This window comes from Harpia harpyja, chromosome 7 (assembly GCF_026419915.1).
Source record: "Harpia harpyja isolate bHarHar1 chromosome 7, bHarHar1 primary haplotype, whole genome shotgun sequence".
NCBI lineage: Eukaryota > Metazoa > Chordata > Aves > Accipitriformes > Accipitridae > Harpia > Harpia harpyja.
The window spans coordinates 27,057,982-27,077,512 of record NC_068946.1 but is presented as its reverse complement, the minus strand read 5'-3'; the positions used below and the strand labels follow the sequence as shown (position 1 = coordinate 27,077,512).

The 19,531-nt window shown below is 42.1% G+C and overlaps 1 protein-coding gene across 3 annotated transcripts in view; it reads right to left on the bottom strand.

Moving 5' to 3' along the window:
• BMPR2 (bone morphogenetic protein receptor type 2) overlaps positions 1-13,970 on the bottom strand; it is a 112,696-nt gene extending 98,726 nt beyond the window's left edge. For 2 of the 3 annotated variants that reach the window (XM_052793364.1, XM_052793365.1), the window contains exon 1: positions 12,767-13,970. In XM_052793364.1, coding sequence (XP_052649324.1) covers positions 12,767-12,842 — 76 coding nt within the window. In that variant the 5' untranslated portion in view covers positions 12,843-13,970. The remainder of the gene's footprint in view (positions 1-12,766) is intronic. The other variant, XM_052793363.1, reaches the window with a different exon arrangement.
• Between the last annotated feature and the right edge of the window lie 5,561 nt (positions 13,971-19,531).

The following is a 19,531-nucleotide window of genomic DNA, read 5'->3' as shown; positions in this document are numbered from 1 at the left end:
TGCAGAGAAAAATACTTTATAAAAACTGTCACAATTATGTACAAAGCAGCTGAATTAAGGTCAGACAGACAGTTATAATAATGACATTTTTTGGTTTTATATGACCAATTTCATGTTTGTTTTCAACGCTCTGCTTTTAGGTAACTTTTTAGGTGACTTGCTGGTGAAAACAAAACTATAGAATTATGCTCATCCTCTGCTAAATACAACATTTGCAGCTTCCCTTCTTTATGTGCTCCACTTGGATCTTAAACTGCAGAAGGATTATCACCTCCTACTCAAGCAGAACAATTGGTGAGGGAGAAGCAATGATGTCCACAAAGCCAGATAAGATAAAATACAAAATTACAGTGGGAATTTAGTTACTTTAGCCTGCAGCAACTTTGCACGTGGACGCTCACAACTTCCTTCCAAGAGCCATCTTACACTTATTGCAGGTTAGGAGCACACACACAGGCAATCAAAGCAAAGCAGTTGGCAAACTATTTAGTTTCTATCTGAACTGATCATGTTCCTTTGCATCTCTTTGCTCATGAGTTCCTAACAATTATCCTCAAGCTGTCAAGGTGTATCTCACTGCTTGTGCCTCTTATGCTATCAGGGGCATCTGCTACTCACTGTTTGTCCTCAGATCGCCAAGAAAACTTGAAAATACCTTTCCAAACTTTCCTCAATAGCTCCGCCATTTTTCCCCTCAGCAGTCCTCCCCAACCAATTGTGGTAGTGTCTACGTAGAAATCAAGCTAACAAATCCACCAAAACTAATTAAACTGGGCTCAACTTGTGCTACATCACATTTTACCTTTGAATTTTTATATGCCTTAGAAGCAGACACATACCCTCTAAAAAAGAAAAAAAAAAAAGAAAAAAAGAAAAGCAGCCCTTTCCTTGGAAACCTGGTTTGAAAAACTCAAAGCCCACTCTACTACTCCTCAATTAAAGGAGGGAGATGAGTCTCTAATAGTGTTTCTTAATACTTTTTGCAATAAAAGTGTACTTCAAACTTCCTCCCACCTCAACTAGATCACAAGCTTTTCCTTCAGTCAAATGTAATTAACTGTCCAGCACTTCATTAAACCATCTTTCAAAAAGCACCACCCCTATGAAATGAGAAGAAACCAACATTCTGCAATCCAGGCAGCATCCTTTCAAGTCAAGACCCTTAACTCTAGGAAGAGTATTGCCGGTGATCACACGGAGCTCTTGACTTGCCTTTCTGCGTGCCCACCACAGCACATGCTTTAGCTGCAAGGTCACTTTTAAGAAGGTGATTAGCCCTCCTTGTTTGTTACAGGATGAATGATGCTCTGTCTAGACTGAAACTTGATGGAATGCAGTTACCTCTGCACCTCGTATTCCCACACTTCACGGAAGTGAAGCAAGCCCCGTTGTTATCAATTAAGCACTGAAACTAACCGCTTTATGTAATTGCCACAAAGGAATTTACTATAAGATTCCATCGCACACATCATCCTCATTTGTTATTATATATTTCAGCTAAAAGTAATAACTGTTTGTATGTGGCATTCCTAGATTATTTTAAACTATTTAGTTGCAATTATATGTTGAAAGCACATGTGAGTAACATAAAGGTAAATTGATTACATGCTTATTCTAACCATCCTAAAAAGAAAAAAACCAAGGGCAGAGAAGGGTGGGCAAATCTAGGGAAAGAATCAAGACACAAATACCTTGTCCTGTAATAACACTGATAAACATCCAGCCAGGATGTCTAGTTTTATCTGGAGAAGCAAGGATATTGCAATAGGCTTACTTCTCAGTGTTTCCTCACTAAAATGCCTGATCTCCAAAATCTGTCAAGTTCAAAGAATTAACTGTAAATTTGTACATTTTTCAAATTAATAAAGTATTCAGAATATTGGAATACTAAAAAGGCTGCGGGGATTACACCAGCATCTTGTATAATAAGCATTTGAAAATAGAATATAACTGTACTGACCTTCATTGTCCCAAAGTGATTCTGGTTTTAAGCTTATAGCATGAACACAAAAATATGTGAAAAAAGCAACGTTGAGAGGCTCATAACTGGCATCACGTCAGCACAGAAAAGGAAAAGTGACTTACTTAAATTTCCGTTTAAATGCAGAACATTCACATAAATTTTCATTTTCCCCTCAGTAATCAGATATAGAAGACAAGTTAGCTGATACAGTAAGAAGTTCAGTATTATCAGAATTATCTTGATTAACTGCAATTAGAAGCCTGGCTAAAGGCTGTTGACATCTTTTGCTTGGTTTTTATTTTGCATTATATGCATGAACGTATTGCAGAAGACTGGAAGTGATATATAACAGCATCATTAAATACACATCAAATCCTCATGTCTGAAAACTATGGATTTAAGTACATTTTAAGATTTGAAGTTGGCAGAAAAGATACCATATGCACGACAAATACATGAAACCTGCCACCAACAAGGAGCCATGTCTCCTCTTGTTGGTAGTAAAGCAACATTAAAACATAGGTACTATTTGTAAAACTCCACAGCCATTCAATTGTTTAAATTAAGCATTACTTAAGACACTGCACTGATTTTCACAAATATTTAACAACAATTTTATGGAAGATTAATCCTAACCAAATGCAAGGAGGTAAAGTCATAAAACGGATTGAGATTCTATGCAAATTCTCGCTTCCCTTAGTACAACTGTGGATTATTCAGGTTCTTTGTATAAAAATATGCTCAGCAAAGTTCTGCACTATTGCCACATAAAAATGTTTTTTAAAAGTTAAAATTTTAGTTTTCATCTGTTCCTTTACACTCCTACCAGTTCAAACAAAAACCCATTGCTACTATTTTGATGGGTACTGGCTACACACAGTGCAGTTCAGACACAATTCTGGGGGACATATTCTGGACTTACTGGCAATTCCAGGTGCTTTCTCACTCAGCTAGTGCAAGCTTCCTTCTGTAACAGGACATACAGGAGTAAGAGTGTAACACACACTGCCCTGTGTGCTACACACAATTCACAATTCTTCCCAATTGGTCACCCAATTTTTAATGAGAACCTTAATTAACTGTGGAGCTTTTTGGCTTTTTCCGCCTATCTTCTTCCCTTGTTATTGGATCACCAACTCCATTCACAGTTTTGTTTACACCACGTTAAAAGCCCATTCTTTATTCCTCTGCATGCCTTATTATGTTCTCAGCTCAGCTCTTTTGTTACTAACCCTGCTGCCCCCCTTCCAAAACCAGTCGAGAAAATCAAGTTGTTGTCCATGATATCACTCTGACAATATCTGCCTCCTTTTGCAGAACTTCACTTGCTTGAAGATGAAGGACTTTGTTTTGGTGACTGCTTCAAAGTACATTATCTGAATAGTTGCTTTCACATTTAACTCTTCCATTCCTCAGCAGGACCCAATTCAACATCCCTTTTACTACATTCCCTCTTAAACACCTCTAGGCTTCCTCAGTGAAGTGACTTGTGCTCAGAATATGCTTACCAGTCTCATATATTATGGCACTACTTATTATTCAAGTGTCTTAGGGCCCCACTGCTTTTTTTCCCTGCACATGGGAAAGGGAAAAGAAAATATTCTTGCATTCTCAAAGTGAAACCATGAAGTTGAGTTATTATATTATTATTGTATCACTAGTCTTCCTTATTTTACACACCTTCTCCCCATTTTTTTAAATTCATTTACTACATTGTGTCATATTTGGACTGCATATTCCTGTGCCCAAAGGCCACATCTTCAATTTTAAGTAGCAATATACAGTCTGCATACAAATTAGTAAAATAATAGTCAGGGGTTTATTTGTTTTGCACACAAACATTCAATTCCACTACTTCTTAAAATAAGGGAAGCTAAATTTGCTGACAGCTTCATTAATGGTACTACTTCTCTGACAGGAAACAATAAAAGCAAAGAAAGTCTCTATTTGCCATTTAAGATATCTAAGTTTGTACTGAAAAATGCAGGAAAAAATATTTACTAAATTCTTAGCTAAAACAATGTTAAACAACTGTGGCCAAATAATTGTGTTCTGCTGCAACAGCATTAACTACTATAGACTAAATTTAACTAAAATTTAATTAGGCCAGATTCATCTTAGTATGACTAAAAGAGAAATTATTTAACAGGTCCTGGTAGAATCTGGATGTAATTAATAGTGTAAAGTTTACCAGTCACGCAAAATAAGCTGTTTATAAGGACTTTTTGGAAATCAAGAACACAAAGCAAACAGCTAATTTGCTAATATTAAAATATTAGGTTTTAGCAGTGAAGCAGATTGGTATGCTCGAATGTTGGTAACATACTGAGTACGTAAAGATATATACACATACAGACACACACACATACATGTATTACAAGTCATCTTCACCGTACCTATGCAATACACACTAGAATCGGGGATTTGCATGTTCTATACAAAAAAGTTTACAGAGAGATCCAAATACTGCGGCAGTGGGCATGAGAAATTATTTACCCTACTGTTTCCACGTCTTTTTTTCACTCATTTAGATTCACGGAGTCATTCATCCCAGCCTGCAAAGCAGAGTAAGAATAGCACAGAACGCTGGAACAAGTTCTTCCACTTCTCAGCCGAGTCCTACTCAAATACCAGCAGCAAGCCCTGCGAGACAGGAGTGTGTGCCCTGACCCAGCGCTTGTCTCCCGTTACAGCTGGCAGAGCCCAGGCCTGCGTGGGGCTATTTCCATCATGGCAACTGCTCCAGCTACAGCTCCCTGGCCTGGGCCATTACAGCTAGAAGTAAAGGAAAAGAACCTTAAACATGCAAACGTAGGAAGCCAACACCGTGGTGGCATCCAGACAAACTTCATTACAGGGTTCCTTTTATCCCTCTCTGATTGCAACTGAAATTATTTTAATACAGAAAGATTGTTCTTGGCCTAAGTGCCTACTTTGCATATATACGGTGGTGCCACAGTCTAACTAAAAAGATACGTGCTACAATTTTCCTACTACAATCTTAGTTTTCTTCAGCTTACTATATTGGCTCTACCTATCATTCATATCTCAGACAGCTGAATATAATGAAAATTTATATTTAAGAACTGGTAATCATAAGAAAACCTAATCTTCAGCTAAGAAGGTCCCTTGTCTGTAAATAAATATAGAAAAATAACTTCTGGTTTTTAGGTTTTAAACAAATAAAAGGACTGGCAAATTTCACAGCATACTAGCACATATCTACAGTGTATAGTATGTCCGCGTCAAGATTTTTGCAACTTGGAAGGTATAGGGACACAAAGCTGCCCAACTAAACCAGCTTTACTTACTGAAGGATAGCACCAGAAGAAAGGATTAATTTTCAAGGAGGTTCAGCAACAAACTAACTACAACAGAACCACTCCATCACCAACAAAAGCAAAACACTTTTTAGCAATGGACAACTAAACATACCCCTGCAAGATCACTTATTTAATACAATCATTGCAGTAGAAAATAGCTTGAAGAGTAACATGACCCATTATTTTTCCTGATACATGTTTGTCAAGTCTAACAAATTTCAGAATGGCAAAGGATTGTGGATTAGCTTAAATTCTTGGAAAGCCTAATTAAGATTCTCTAAGATGGATGGTCAGAAGTTTTGTTCCAAGTTTCTGTACCCATGCTGCTTTGGTTACAGAAAGAATTTTTTTATTTTTAACAGAAACCAAGCCAAACTGACTAAGTCTGATAAGGCAAAAGCAAGAGCAGCAGAGCATGTTTACACAGTCATTCTTGTCACTGAACTACGTTAAAGCTTCTCACACCAGGTGAACCTGACCTTTGTGACTTATGCAGAGGGAAATGTACTTCACGCCAAGAATGATCAGCTTGAGAGATGACACTGCCAACACCCAATACTTTGGTATTAATTAAGTGCTGCATTCTCTAATGTATAAATTAAGGAGCCCAATTAGCATACATGACCTACAATTATACTTTCAGTCATCTCAAAAAAAAAAAAAAAGCCTCTTACCCATATTTTCTTACACCCATTCTGCTTACAACTCAAAATAGAAAAAGTATACATAGTAGAACAAGGAGCATAAATGTATTACCAGCTTTTGGCTAAACATGATAGCAAGAGCTGCTGTGCACCACTGCTAGCATTACCTAGCCCACTTGCCGGTAACAAGTCAGTACAGCAGCTCAGAGGTTCACTACACCACTAGCTGTGTCATTTTCTGCCATTTACTCCAACCCAGAAGGTGACAGACAGTACATGCCTTTCCATTACTCTGGCTTAACACAAATAATAAAACTGTTTTTCATGCACTTCACAGGTTTAAGCAAGTATAATACGCAACAAAAACATTCAAAGGGACCACAGGAAAGGCTAAGTTACAGCACCGTTGAAAAAAAGATCATAAGGAAGTTTAATGTGTGGGATATCTGAACTAAAGCTAAGTGTATACACAGGATAGTCAATTAAATCCAGTTTTGAAAGTGTGAAAAACAATGCATACCATAAACTGCAAGTTACTCATACACACTGTGAAGTCGTAAATGGATGCTAGCCATTCAGTAAAGTGATTTGGGCATTGTTTTGGAAGTTCAGTTAAAAAAATTGCCTACTACATTGTCTCAGGTTAAACACAAGTTGTTCCACAAGCAGCAGACTAATTGCCTATAAACATGCCCTTTCTCCCACACTTCTTACCCAGCTCCCACCCCTCCCACAAAAGGGATCCCCAGTTCTCCCCCAGACCTCCACGGCATGCCGAGTTAACAGAAGACAAAATATACTGTACTTAGTCCAGAAAGGTGTATGCACCAACATGCTTGCCAGCATCTCTGCACTGACTGGGCAGACAGTTTTAAGCAAAGAGAATTACATGGGCTGAGTTCTGCTCTGTTTTCCCCTTGGGAAAGCTCTACCTAGGAATTGTCTCCTCTATTCTGTTCCTAATTTTCATGAAAAGAGTAGCAAATTAATCCCTTGAGACTTTTAGCATCTTTCACATATGGCTGAAATTGGCCATCAGATTCAGAAGTTAATGGTGGAGATGGAAGGGTTCGCAGATGGCAATGACAGTCTTCTGTGTCCATCGTGCCTATTTTTCCCTCCCTTTCTCTCAGAAATAAGAAACAAAAGAGAAAATACAATATACTCAGCAATGCAGAAGGTAGACACCTTTAGACTTCAAAACAAAAAACATTACTTGATGCAAACCCAAGGAGGCAACTGACAAAACTGACACACCCCAATGACTTGGGATAAAATGCCATCACCACCCAAAAACCTTGTGGTTTCCAAACTTATGAGACTGAGGGAAAGGGAGGAGGGTAAAGGCATTATCTAAATGACTAGGTCTCTCATTCATTCTTACAAGAGAGAACAGATATCTTCAAAACTGCTACCTATAACTACGCTCTCTTTATCTCCCCCAGCACAAAAACTTCATCCCACCACACAAGTGCAGGCACTCCTTCTCCAAACAAGTCTGACAAATGTAAGACACCATCTCTATCGCGCTGTCTAATTATGCCTTGGTTCTCATTCCACTGCAAACCAGACCGAATCCTTGATCCTTTCAAATCTCTCCTGTCCTGCTAGCCTTTCTTTGTCCTGGTCACACACCCAGACTGACCTCTCCTATCAGATTCCACTCCTGCTACTCAGCCCAGCTCTGCAATTAACAGACACCCCTCGAGTCAGGAGGGCACCATCAGAAATGGAAATTTTAGGAAGAGCCTAAGTTTTCAAAAGCAGTTTTTTAAAATTGCAAAAATTTCATTTTAAAACATTGATAGTCAACTCAAGCTTCCCGTGGCAAATTACATTAGCCAAGTTTGGGACACTAAGCTTCAACATATGAACTTACCAAGACTGATGTTCCCTGGCAATGATGTTCCTGTGTGTGTACTCCATGCTGTATGTTCAGATGGATTGCCACATATTAATCAAGGCATATCTTAAACAATCTTGCATTAGAACAGAAGGGGAAAAAACTGCTCCTGTTGCATTATGAAAAACATGATAATTAAGCCCTGTTACAGGACAGGCTACCTAGACAGGCTGTGAAATCCTTCTTCACTGGAGATTTTAGAGATGTTAGACAAACACTGTTATCTGTACTTACGCAACCAGACCATGGAGGAAACAGAATTCACTTCCAGCCTTAGACTTCTGTGAACTTAACTTTCAAAGAAAGAAAAAGAAAAAAAAAAAAACAAAAACCAACAACAAAACAAACAACCCACAGAAAATCAGTTTGAGTACTGAAATGTCGGTGTTTTGGAGAACAGTTCTTCTATTTCACTTATTTTCAAATTCAAATTCAAGCAGCGAGCAGTTCCAGTAAGTCTATAGGCTTAATAAAATTAATACTTAAAACTGCCTGTAAGCTATGCACAGATTCCTGTCCTACCCAACATAAAGCATCACCAAGCCTGCTTTATTCAGGGCATAAACATTTTGTTCTGAATGAAACTTTACACACCGCTTACACACAGCCCTGGCTGGTAAAGTTAGATTCTGCTCAGAAAATGACAGCATATGCTCATGGAGCAGACAGACTGAGTCCAAACACAATATAACTCCAGTGACAGTAAGCCATGCACTCCATTGTGAGGAATAAAACATTTCTGAAGAACTAACATACCAACTTTCTCATCCCTCTGGTCAGAAAGGCAGAGGAAGGTGGTATCTGCCAAGGAAACAATGCCACTGACTATACAGGGTACTGAGAAATAATGGAATATAAAAAGGCAGGGGGGACAACGATGTAAAAGTCAACAAACAAATTATTTTTTTAGCTAAGTTCGTAATATGTGCTAGAGAGGTGTCATCAAAACAACCACTTTATATACAGTTCACCGTAAGAATAATTACAAGAAATACAGTTATGCTTCCCTCTTTGTCCAGGCTGAAGCAAGGTTTGCCTGCCTTCATCAGAGAAGGATAGGCAGAGAATCTAGCCAACCTTCTACATGTGGTTCCTTTGAGGGTAGAACTACTCATACTGAAGCAAGGTATCTGTGTAATGTCTCAGGGCTTGAAATTTGGGCTCCTTGGCCATCAGATGAGTGCAGCTTCCATTTCCTCACAGGCTATGTCTACACTGCACAGTGCGGTACAGAAGTTTGCTTGGAAACTGGAAGCAGCTTATATGAGATATCACAGAGGTTCATACAGGCTGATCTACCTAATGGAAGAAAGGCTCTTCTCAGCAGGGTGAATGGCTCAGTGCAGCATCCTGAGCTTTCACAGCTACACTATTTCTTTACACAACTAGACAGTTAATGAAGCCCTAGTCTGGCATACACGTTGCACTTGTACATGTAGTCATCCATCAAGCATACCAGTCGTGCCCCTCAAGCAAACAGTCTGTTTCCATCTGCTAGGCTAATATTTCTGAGACAGCTCCCAAGCCAAACAGAAAAATAAATTTAATTTTTAGATCACATCTGAATGAGCCATAAACAACGGGTATAGCTCAAGTAAAGAAGTAGACATTGCAGATAGGTTTAAAAAAACCTGTTTAATATGCAAGATACATAGAGTCAGTTACTAATTCAAAACGCTGAATTAGAAGAACCGAGCTGAATAGCCAAAGGAGGCTCTTCCTCATGTCGAACAATTGATATTTCAAATAAATTATGTTTAGACACTAAAGTAACTTTAACTGGCAAGACAGAATTGGATAAAGATGCTTCCATTCACTCATTTTAATTAATAATTAAAATGATCACTAAAAAAAATACTTCAATCTCTATCCAATTCCGTTCACACTGAAAATTTTGCAGCCCTGTTGAACCGCATAGATACAGACTTATGGAAAGATTCCCAAAGATAAAAGGATATTCTGTTTGCTTTAATTTTCACTTCATACTTTCCGCAAATAATTTATACATTAGACAATGGAATGCTGTCTACCCTGGATACATATAAAGAAGGAAGAGTGGTTTAGTATTGCATATCACAGACAGCAAGCAAGTGAAACGAGGAACGATTGTATCTTTAATATCAAGTCCATGTGAACACCCAAATAAAATTCTTTAGCAATATTGGGGAACAGCTCAAAGGTTCACCAACCACCTCTTCAGGCACAACCCTCACAATTAACACATCCAAATCCTCTAAAATATAAGGGCATATAAATATGTCTCATAGTTCTAAACAAAAGATTTAGAAAGAGGTATTTCAAGTCATTTCAGAAATAAAGAACAAAATGGCACAAACCATTTTTTTCCAATATAACTTCTTAAACCCCTCAAATTTTTACCTAAGACTAGTATCAGTAAAATGTCCTTACTGTAGCATTTCTCTTTACAAGAACTAATATATGATTTAAATACAACTTTACCAGACACCTGTGCAGAACTGGATTTTATGGAGGAAGCCGGTAGTATTTTCCCCCTAGTAATCAGCAAATAATTCTGCATCTAGAGCTAGTTCTTTATTATATCTTAAATTACAAAGGTGAAGGAAGAGCCACCTTCATTTTTCATTCATATTCCAGATGACGAGTGAAACTGTCATCTACAACCCCACTGTAAGATTTTTTTTTGTTGTCTCCTTTATGCATCTTCACATCTTTCGTTTCCTGCCCATACTAAGCCCAGGTCTTTGTGGAGCTCTCCCTAAGGAGGTCCAGATAGTCTCCTCCACACAGAAACTTACAAATCTGTTATGAAAATACCTTCCCTCTGACACCATGATTTTGCATTTAGAAACACTCAGTTCTATACACTGCTGAGCTATAGTATCCATTTGCTAATCAGAAGTAAGAATTAATAGGGATTGTCAAAGCTACAAAGGCAGCATTTTCACTCTGATGGGAGCATACAGTTCATACTTTGGGGGAGGGGAAGAGAAGAAAGAGTGTTGGCTCTTTCATGAACATAAAAGGGCAGAATTACACATTAGTGTAGCTTCCCCATGTATAAACTTTTTTTTTTCTGAAATGCAGTGTGAACTTAAAACCAACCATTAGTTACTTTAACTAAGGCTCAAATCATCCATGTAATTACTTTTACAGAGGATTATGACCAAGGTTTTTTTAAAATGTGGATTGTTGAAATTTCACAATTAAGAAATAAATCACAATGGGAAAATAGGTTCCTATTCACAAAACAACCAAACAAGCTGGCATCATTAATACCCTTTTAACAAGGCAAAACCAGAACTGAAATACTGGGAATGCTGTTGCCAGGTCAGTATTGAGGTGAATTGGCAAAACCATGCAAATGGGCTTGTACCGCACCTGCCCAGCCCTTGGCCTGGTTCAAATCCATACTTGCTCCTTCAGTAACCCTTCTGTCTCATCAGGGCAGAAGAATTACAACTCCACTGAAGTTTTCACAATAGGGAAAAAAAAGCCTATGTTTTTTAAAAATTATATTTGAAAGAAAAGTTGAGAGCTAGGCATTCTTGATTCATATGTGCTTTAATACCAGGACTTTTGACCTTCAGAAGTCCCTTCTTCCAGAAAAAAAAGAAGAAAAAAGAAAAGCAAAACACTCCTCAAACTACCACAGAGAGATGCTGCAGACATCAATCTAAAATAATGGCAGTCAAAGGTCAGGATGATATAGGCAACATCAATCTTTTCATTTAAATATTTTCTCAAAAGAGACCTCTTAAAAAGCAGAAGCAAGAAAATCAGGGACTATCCAGTCAGAGTGATGAAGAAACTCCCTAAACATGTATAATTTCCAGGATTTTCCTAATAATAACACCAAGTATCTTCAACTTTGACAAATGATCCAATTTTAAAACCTCACTGAAATGTAATATGGAACCTACCATCAGCTTGTTGGGTCATCTTAGCAAGATACAGCAATTTTCTTACAAAGATTCATTTATGAATTATACAGATCAGATTACAAAATAACACTAAAAAAAGCAAGCACTGCAAATTGGATCCCGATTACTAAAAAGACACCGAAGTCCTAGGAGTCTTCCAAAAGCGCTGGAAAATGCATACTGCAAGAATTGGTATTAGTGCCTAACAAAGCTGGGTAACACTCAGAAGGTTCCAACACGCAGATCTGTCACCATGACAGAAAACCAAAGGATGCCAGACCAACACACACCTCTCTTGCAGTATCACAACCAAACATCCTCCATATCTGACACTGAGCTTCCGAGCAAAATTAAAAATAGGTCTAGAGTATCCAAAAATATGAACAAGGATGCTCTTAGCATATATGCTTCCAACTTCTTGTTAAAAAAAAAAAAGAGTACTCTTCAAGATCTTTCAGCATTCGTCAACAGTGTTTTTTGTTACTGTTCTATAATCACAAGTGACAACAGAAGTAGCTAAATTTTTGCTTCAGATCTCTCCTCCAAAGAAAATATATATACATTACAGTAAGTCTGTTATAAAACTGCAGCACATGTTTAAGGCCCCTAAAAGCACCGACGCTGATAAAATTAAAAATGGCTGTGCCCAAAGATCCCACAGCAAAACAGTCACAGCTCTGCTAACGATTAAAATATATATTAAAAATTCCTGCATTACCTTACAAAGGGCAAGGTATGCAAAACAAAAAGATTATATATTTTTCCAAAACTGAACTAAGTTATTAGACAAGAGATGCAGACCTAGGCAAAGCACACGTCTTGAATGCAGGTCGAGTTCATTTACACAATAAAGCAGATTTTATTCTCCGAGACACCTAATGTATCGGGATTTCAAAACTTTATCGGGCTTCGCCGCTGAAATAGATGCACACCACTTTTTAAGGAGACACAGATGTGCCCAAATACCAGCGGACCCCACCCCCCTTCCCTCTGCCAAAATGGCTAGTTCGTTACACCCACTGGCTACTTACCAGCCGCAGTGCTGAGCAGCAGGGTGGCACTGGAGAGCAAGAGCACCAGCACAAGGTGCTGCAGTGAGGCAGTCATACCTGGGGAAGCCAAGGATCGAGGCAGAAGGAGGGAAAAAAAAAAAAAGAAAAGGCGAAAAAAACCCCGCCGAGAGGAATTTCCTCCTTCTTTCGCACAGCCTTCCTCAACTGTCTCGGTTTACAATCCCGTGTGGAAAGGCAAATGGCAGTTGAGAGGAGCCGTCTTCGCTCTTACTCCATTACACCCGCCCGCCTTCATGCCTCGGGAGTCGGCACCGCTCCGCGGACGCCGGGGAAGCGCCTGCTTCTGCCTCCCAGCCCCGAGGCATCTCCCCCCGCCGAGGAACGGCGGCACGCTCCCCACCGAGCTGGGAACCGAGCTTATTTCCCACGCAGCTTCACGATATCGAAGAAAGAGCCCGGTTGAGAAGGAAACATAATCCAGACTCGAGCCCGCGCCTACAGCAATGTCAGTCAGGGCAGCCCCCGCAGGCTGACCGAGGCGCGGAGAGCAAGCTCTACGGGCTTACGGCAGAGCCGCGTCCCATCCCGTTAAAGGTCTCTGTCTTCTCGCTGCCTCACACGCCCGGGAAGGCGGCGGCGATCCCCTCAGTCCCTCCGCGGCGAGGCGCGACCCCCTCTGCTCTCACGGCGAGGGCTGCGGCTGCATCTCGGCCCATCTGTCTCCCCCGCCGGGCGGGCTCCACCGCGCACCCCCGGGCCCCCCCCCTCCACCACAGAAGCGACACCACCCCCGGCCACCCCGACAAAGGTGGGGCCCGGAGCGCGGGAGGCGAGGCCCCTCCTCGGCGGCTCCAGCTGCGAAGGCACCCGGCTCCCCTCCGCGGACGAGAGCGCGGCGGAGGCCCTTCCCCGCGCCGGGGGAAGGCGGTCCCCCTCCTCCGCCTCCCTCCCCGGCTTTCCACAGCGCCAAGCAAGCCCCCGGCCCGGCCTCCTCCCTCAGGTCTCCGCTCGCCGCCGGCGGCCGAGCGAGGCGCAGCTCGCCCGGGGAACGGCTCAGCCCCTCCGCGCTGCCAGCGCCTTCCCCCCCCCCCCCGCCCCGCGCCGGGCTCGCCGGCGAGGGGCAGCTCCGCGCCGCTCCGCCTCCTTCCCGTGCCCGCCGCCGGCTGCGGGCGGGAGCCGAGGGCTGGAGGTCCGCCCCCGCCGCGGCTCGCGCCCCCTCCCTCCCGCCCGCCCCAACGGCACCAACGGCTCTCCCGGCTCCAGACACAAAGGGGAGTCGCTCCAACTGCCAGTCTGGGCGCCCGGCCCGCCGCGCCGCGCCACGCCCCCCCGCCGGCCAGGCCACGCCCCGTGCCCGCCGTCAGTGGCGGGGCCGGGCGGCGCCCCGCCCCCTGCCCGCCGCGCCCCGACCATAGAGGTGGGCCTCCAGGTAGGTAGAGAAGGGCCCTCTCGGGCAGAGGGCGGGGCAGTGACCCGCCCCGCCATGTTGTGGGAGGTGGCAGCGGCCGCCGCGGTGTCGGCTGGGGCTGGTAAGGCAAAGGGCACCGTCACGAGTAGGAGAGCTAGCGGCAAGGGGTGGCTTTGTGAGGTAGGCCCGGGCCTCGCCCCGCCTGGCGCGGGTGAAGGCTGCGACGGACCTTCCCGGGAAGGCCGCGGGCGGCCAGCGGCCACCCCCGGGCAGCCTGCGGGAAAAACGTCTGAGAGCCTGTCAGCAGGGAAGCGTGAGCTCAAGACTCACAAAACCGCCTTTAACAAAAAGCCTTTTGCTGGCCCTGAGGTTGCGTCAGCTTTGAACTCCGTGGCCTTCCTTTCAAAAACCCCGAAGCTTCTGCCTTGTCCTCTCCGTCCAGCCCCTGCTGTCCCGGTCCCTGCCGAGCTCCGCTACAAGCACTGCCGAGGCGACCTGCTTCTGTCTCCCTTAGTCCACCCAGCTCATGTGGCGTCAGCCACCTCACTCTCCCAAGCAAAACCATTATCTGCCTCTTAAAGAGATTTTGAGATTTCAAAACAAAGATAAAGTTAGCCCACTAAGCTGTTTGTATGCTTTAACCTTTGCAATATTGCACAGGACTAAGGAGATAATCGAGGCCAGCAGCTGATGGGAGAACTGCGACTGGAATGTAGCATCTGATGGTCTGGCCTAGCAAGGCTCTTTCAAACCAGTTTTACTGGGTGTAACGTAGAAAAAGGTTCTTAAAAATATCCTGCACACAGAAGGCACCTTCATGTCCGGCCTTCGCCAAAGGGTCGATTACAGGAAATGCCTTCCTGTGCCTAAATGTCTACACTGGTTTCAAGAACGGGGTACAAGGAATACAAATTCAAAAATCCAATCCCACGACTCAAAATACTAAATGCTACTGCATGAAATGGTGTAGTTGCAAATCAGAGTTATGATTTTAATGATAATAAAAGGCTTCTGCATAACTCCATGCCTCTTCACAAGCCGTAACAGGTGAAATAGATGTAATCCGATTCTTGCATCAAGAGAATTATTAAATAAATTCTAATAGGATTTTTATCATTGTGATGCTTTGGCCAGAGCCACAGTTTGACATTCCTAGGGTCAAGCTGAGTTTATGTGGCTGATAGTTATAAACATGTTTTAAAAGTTTGTTAAAATATCTTTACTTCCAATCTATGCAGATCTAACATGGATATTGGTGAGAGACAATAAAATACAGAATCCCAGATTGTAATATGTATTGCCACTTTCCAGAACTGCAACCACATGTTAACCACAGTATCCTTCCTGTTATTTGTGGAATGCGATCTGTCAAGAAATAACCTTTACATGAAAAAAAAAAACCAAAAAACCCCACTCCCCCGCACCCCCCACACCCCAACCCACCCAACAAAAAACAGAATAGTTTTACCTCCAAGAGAGATAAAAAAACCCCCAACACTGAGTATTTTTTGTGGGCCCAAAATACAGCATTCTGTTCTGGTTCAACAAAGACACCAAATTCTGCAACATACCTTCTGCCCAGCTGTACCTACCAATAAAAGAAGGGAGATCTACTTTGTTCAGAGAAAACAAGAACCTAACTGTGTGGGTTGCACAGCACTTTCACTGTCTAGATGGTAAAAGAAAATTACTGTAATTGTTTATGACGTGTATCAAAACCTGCTCAGCCTGAAGTAAATGACAGAAGTCTTGCTTGTTTTAATGCTTCTAGTTTTGGCTCATTAATTAATACTGGGAGCTCTTCTCCACAAGAAATTGCACGAAACAGATATTCTGCCTTAAAATATTTACTTTTCTTTTTTTGCTCCGCAAAATGGACTAGATTTTTGTTCTGTGTTTTCCTAGAAAGAAGGAATAAGATGTGCCATTTTTAATACAATTATTTCCTCTCAGTTTCACAAAAACCCAGACCCCGATGAAGAAAACACCCTTGTGAAGGCCATGGGGCTGTGGATCTGCTTCACCTGAGCTTATATCAGGTCCTTCAACTAATCGCCAGACTTGCAATCCCAGCAGTTTGCAAGATTTTTTCCTCCTTCCCTAACCTATTTTGAATTTTGCAAAAGCCCTTCTCCCCAAAGGCCAGGTCCCTCCTAGTCCAGTGTGACTGCAAAGTCTGCAAAGGGCCCCTGGCCACGCACTGATGCCAGCCTGCAGAGCTGGAGCCACTGCACCCCAGTTTGTCTGGAGCTGGCAGGGCCGAGGAGGGGCTGACCCTTGCTTCACCACAGATGTAGGAAGTAATCACTGCTGTCTAAGCACAGAAGCAGCTTCCTTTTCCCACGGTGATGGGAGGAAACCAGAGATCTAAACTGTCACACTCAAACTCATTCATTGTTACGTGCTTGGACAAGAACATATTTATAATCCTTTCTGTGATATTGTTTTATCTGTAAGCTAGGATTTCGCTAGCCTAATATTCAGCAACGTCAAGTAAGACCCACAGAAGAATACTCAGGATAATGAAAACTTGCAGAGCTGCAACACAGTAAATCTGTGGTGCAGGTTCAGGTAAGGGTAGGGGGGAGACAAGAGAAAACTTGTAAAACTTACCAAGATTTGAAAGACAGTATTGTGACTGAAGCACTGTATTTCCACCAGGAAGAACTTCACCCAATGAAACAACAATCTTGAACTAACAGAGACAAGACTGTTAAAAAATAGAATGAGGAGAAAAGATCTTATGAAGTAGATGTTCTTTTGCAACTGTGTTCGCTGTTCTTGCAGCCAGGCAAGGGAAAGGCTGTGCCAGGAGGGCAGTCATGGGGCAGGGGGTAAGGAGGACAGCGGCAAGGAGCCGGGGCATGATGACCGCAAGCTCCCCAAGATGTCAGTCTGATGTGCACCAAGTCCGCGGCAGGGCACATATGTCTTGCCCTTGGGCGTGGGAGCTTTGAACAACACAGCCACAGGCAGCACACTGGGGCTTCCCCTATGCTTAAGTGAGACACTGAGATGAGAAATAAGGCTGATATGCATCTCAGATATTTCCCGCTGTCAGTCATACTGATGCAGACGCAAACATGTTGCTATCACTTGCAAATTTATCACTGTACATAAGTGAAATTAAACATGTCCTTGTTAGCAGCATCTCCTTTAAACAACACACGTCTTTATTTTTAATTACCTGGAATATGGAAAACTATTTTCATGCTTCCAAGAGAGTATTCCAATCAGTGGAAAGTAAAATGAACAAAGGATTAAGAAAACCAAAATGAACTACCAAACAATAGCTTTAGCCATATTTCTTTTTAGAAAATGCAATGTTCAGGCACTTTAAAAAGATTTCTCAGGATAGGTTCACAGTTATCCAAGAGTTTTTCAGCGCTGACGCAACATAACTGTTATCATCGTTAGGACACAGGGGACTGTTCTTTTTGACAGGGCCTTTCATGAAGTCAACAAATCAGTTTAAAACAAGCCATAAATTATATTTGGCTGCCCATTGGCTTGGCCAAAGTGTTCTCAGTGCTGTCTTAAGTGTTTGGGAAAGAGGATAATAACATGGCCTGATGTTTAGCTTTTAGGGGATATTTTGTTCCTAATTGAAAAACAAAGCATCCCCATAGCACTGACTCTGATGCATAAACATATGTTAGAACAGCAATCAAGATGTTCACAGACTTTTCTACAAATAAACACACCCATTCTGGATCCCAAGTAATAGCTTAATAAATAATGGATTTGGTACAGGTCTCCACCACGAATGCCTGCCAATCACTGCTAAATTAGGGAACTGTCAGCAAGATCATCTCCCCAATCTCACCTCCTGTAACAGTAAGTGGTGAGAGAGGTGGTTTCTGATAGCCAGGATCCAAGCCTTATATAGCTGTCTAGATTATTATTAACATCCTGAATTGCAGCCAGAACGAACTGAAAAGACAATACTGTCTACTTACAGTCTGCTGAGTTAGCAGCTAAATCTTCAGCAAATGCAACCAAACAAGTAATCACACGCAGACATCATTATCCTCGGAAGTATTCAGTTACTTATTTTATATAGATTTTCCCATCAATGTCCAATCCGGGGTGTTGCACAGAGGCATTAATGCACCCCCGTAAGTGCCCTTGGAGTTAGAGGTCGGGATAGCAAGGGTGGCTGTGGGAAGACCATAGTTACAGGGAAGCGGGCACATGATATGCAGAAAGAAAAACAGTGAATCTTCCGGGGACTTTAGAAGCAACCTGGACCCAGAAGTACCTTTCTTCAGCGTGGACTCGTTTCCTTGGGAATACAGAAAGGCACCCTGCTCTTCAGAGCCTTCCTGCAACCTACCAGCATCACTTTCACCTAGTCTGAATTATTGTCGGTTTCTGCTCCTTTTCCAGGGCTTGGCTTCATCTTGGGAAAAGAGTTTCCACAAAAGAGGGACAGAGAGACACCAAGCTGTGACCAAAGCCCAGGAAAAGTCATTTGTGGGGAAAAGTCAGTTCCTTTCTGTTCTTTCTGACAGGCAGGAAGACCACTATCCATGATGGTCAGTCTGCCCTGCCAAGATGCGAGACTGGCAAAACCTCCTGTGGCATCACATACCAGAGCAGGCTTTCATGCTCACAATTCTACCAACAGCCTTAAGGAAATAGTAAATCGAATTCCCTGCCTCGGAGGGAATTCGTTTCCCCTTCAGTCTAGTTAAATAATCTGTGCCAGACATTACTTTTGGCCTTTAGACTCATAAAAGTCCATCTGAAGGCTGTTATGACTTCATTTTTCTTTGTCTCTGAAGCACAGAAAAGCACCAACTGTCAAGCCTTTGAAAAAAAAAAAAATTTGCGAGTATGAACTAGTAAGTGCTTTCAGACCTGGGTTTTTCTAACTCTACCATGCTGCTGTGTAATGTACTGCAAGGTGAACCATATTCTGCAACAAAGTCACAACAGTCTTTGACATTATCATCCATCGGAAGAGAAGTTTTGTGGCAGCTTTGTTTACCTTTTGACAGGAGACTTTTAATTAATTTAGTGCAAAACTTAATTGCACTACTTTTGTGGCAGTCCCTGGAAAGATTTATTTTGATATTAAACTTCTTTTCTTTTACGCTGGTCTCACATTCCCTGGTTTTGGTATAGCGAGTGGTTTCCTATGGGGAGCCCATAATTGCATGATCAAAGATGCAAGGGTCAAGCCTGGAAACGTAAGCAGGTAGGTGTGGGACAGGTAAGCCTTCAGTACTCTGGGAAAAGGAGGAGGAAGGTGCACACTGTGGGATAAACACACAAAGGGAATATTTTTTTATCTGAAAGGATTAGCAGTGAAATAGTTAATAGACATTTTTTTATTTCTTAATACACACTATTTCCCTGTGATAATGAAC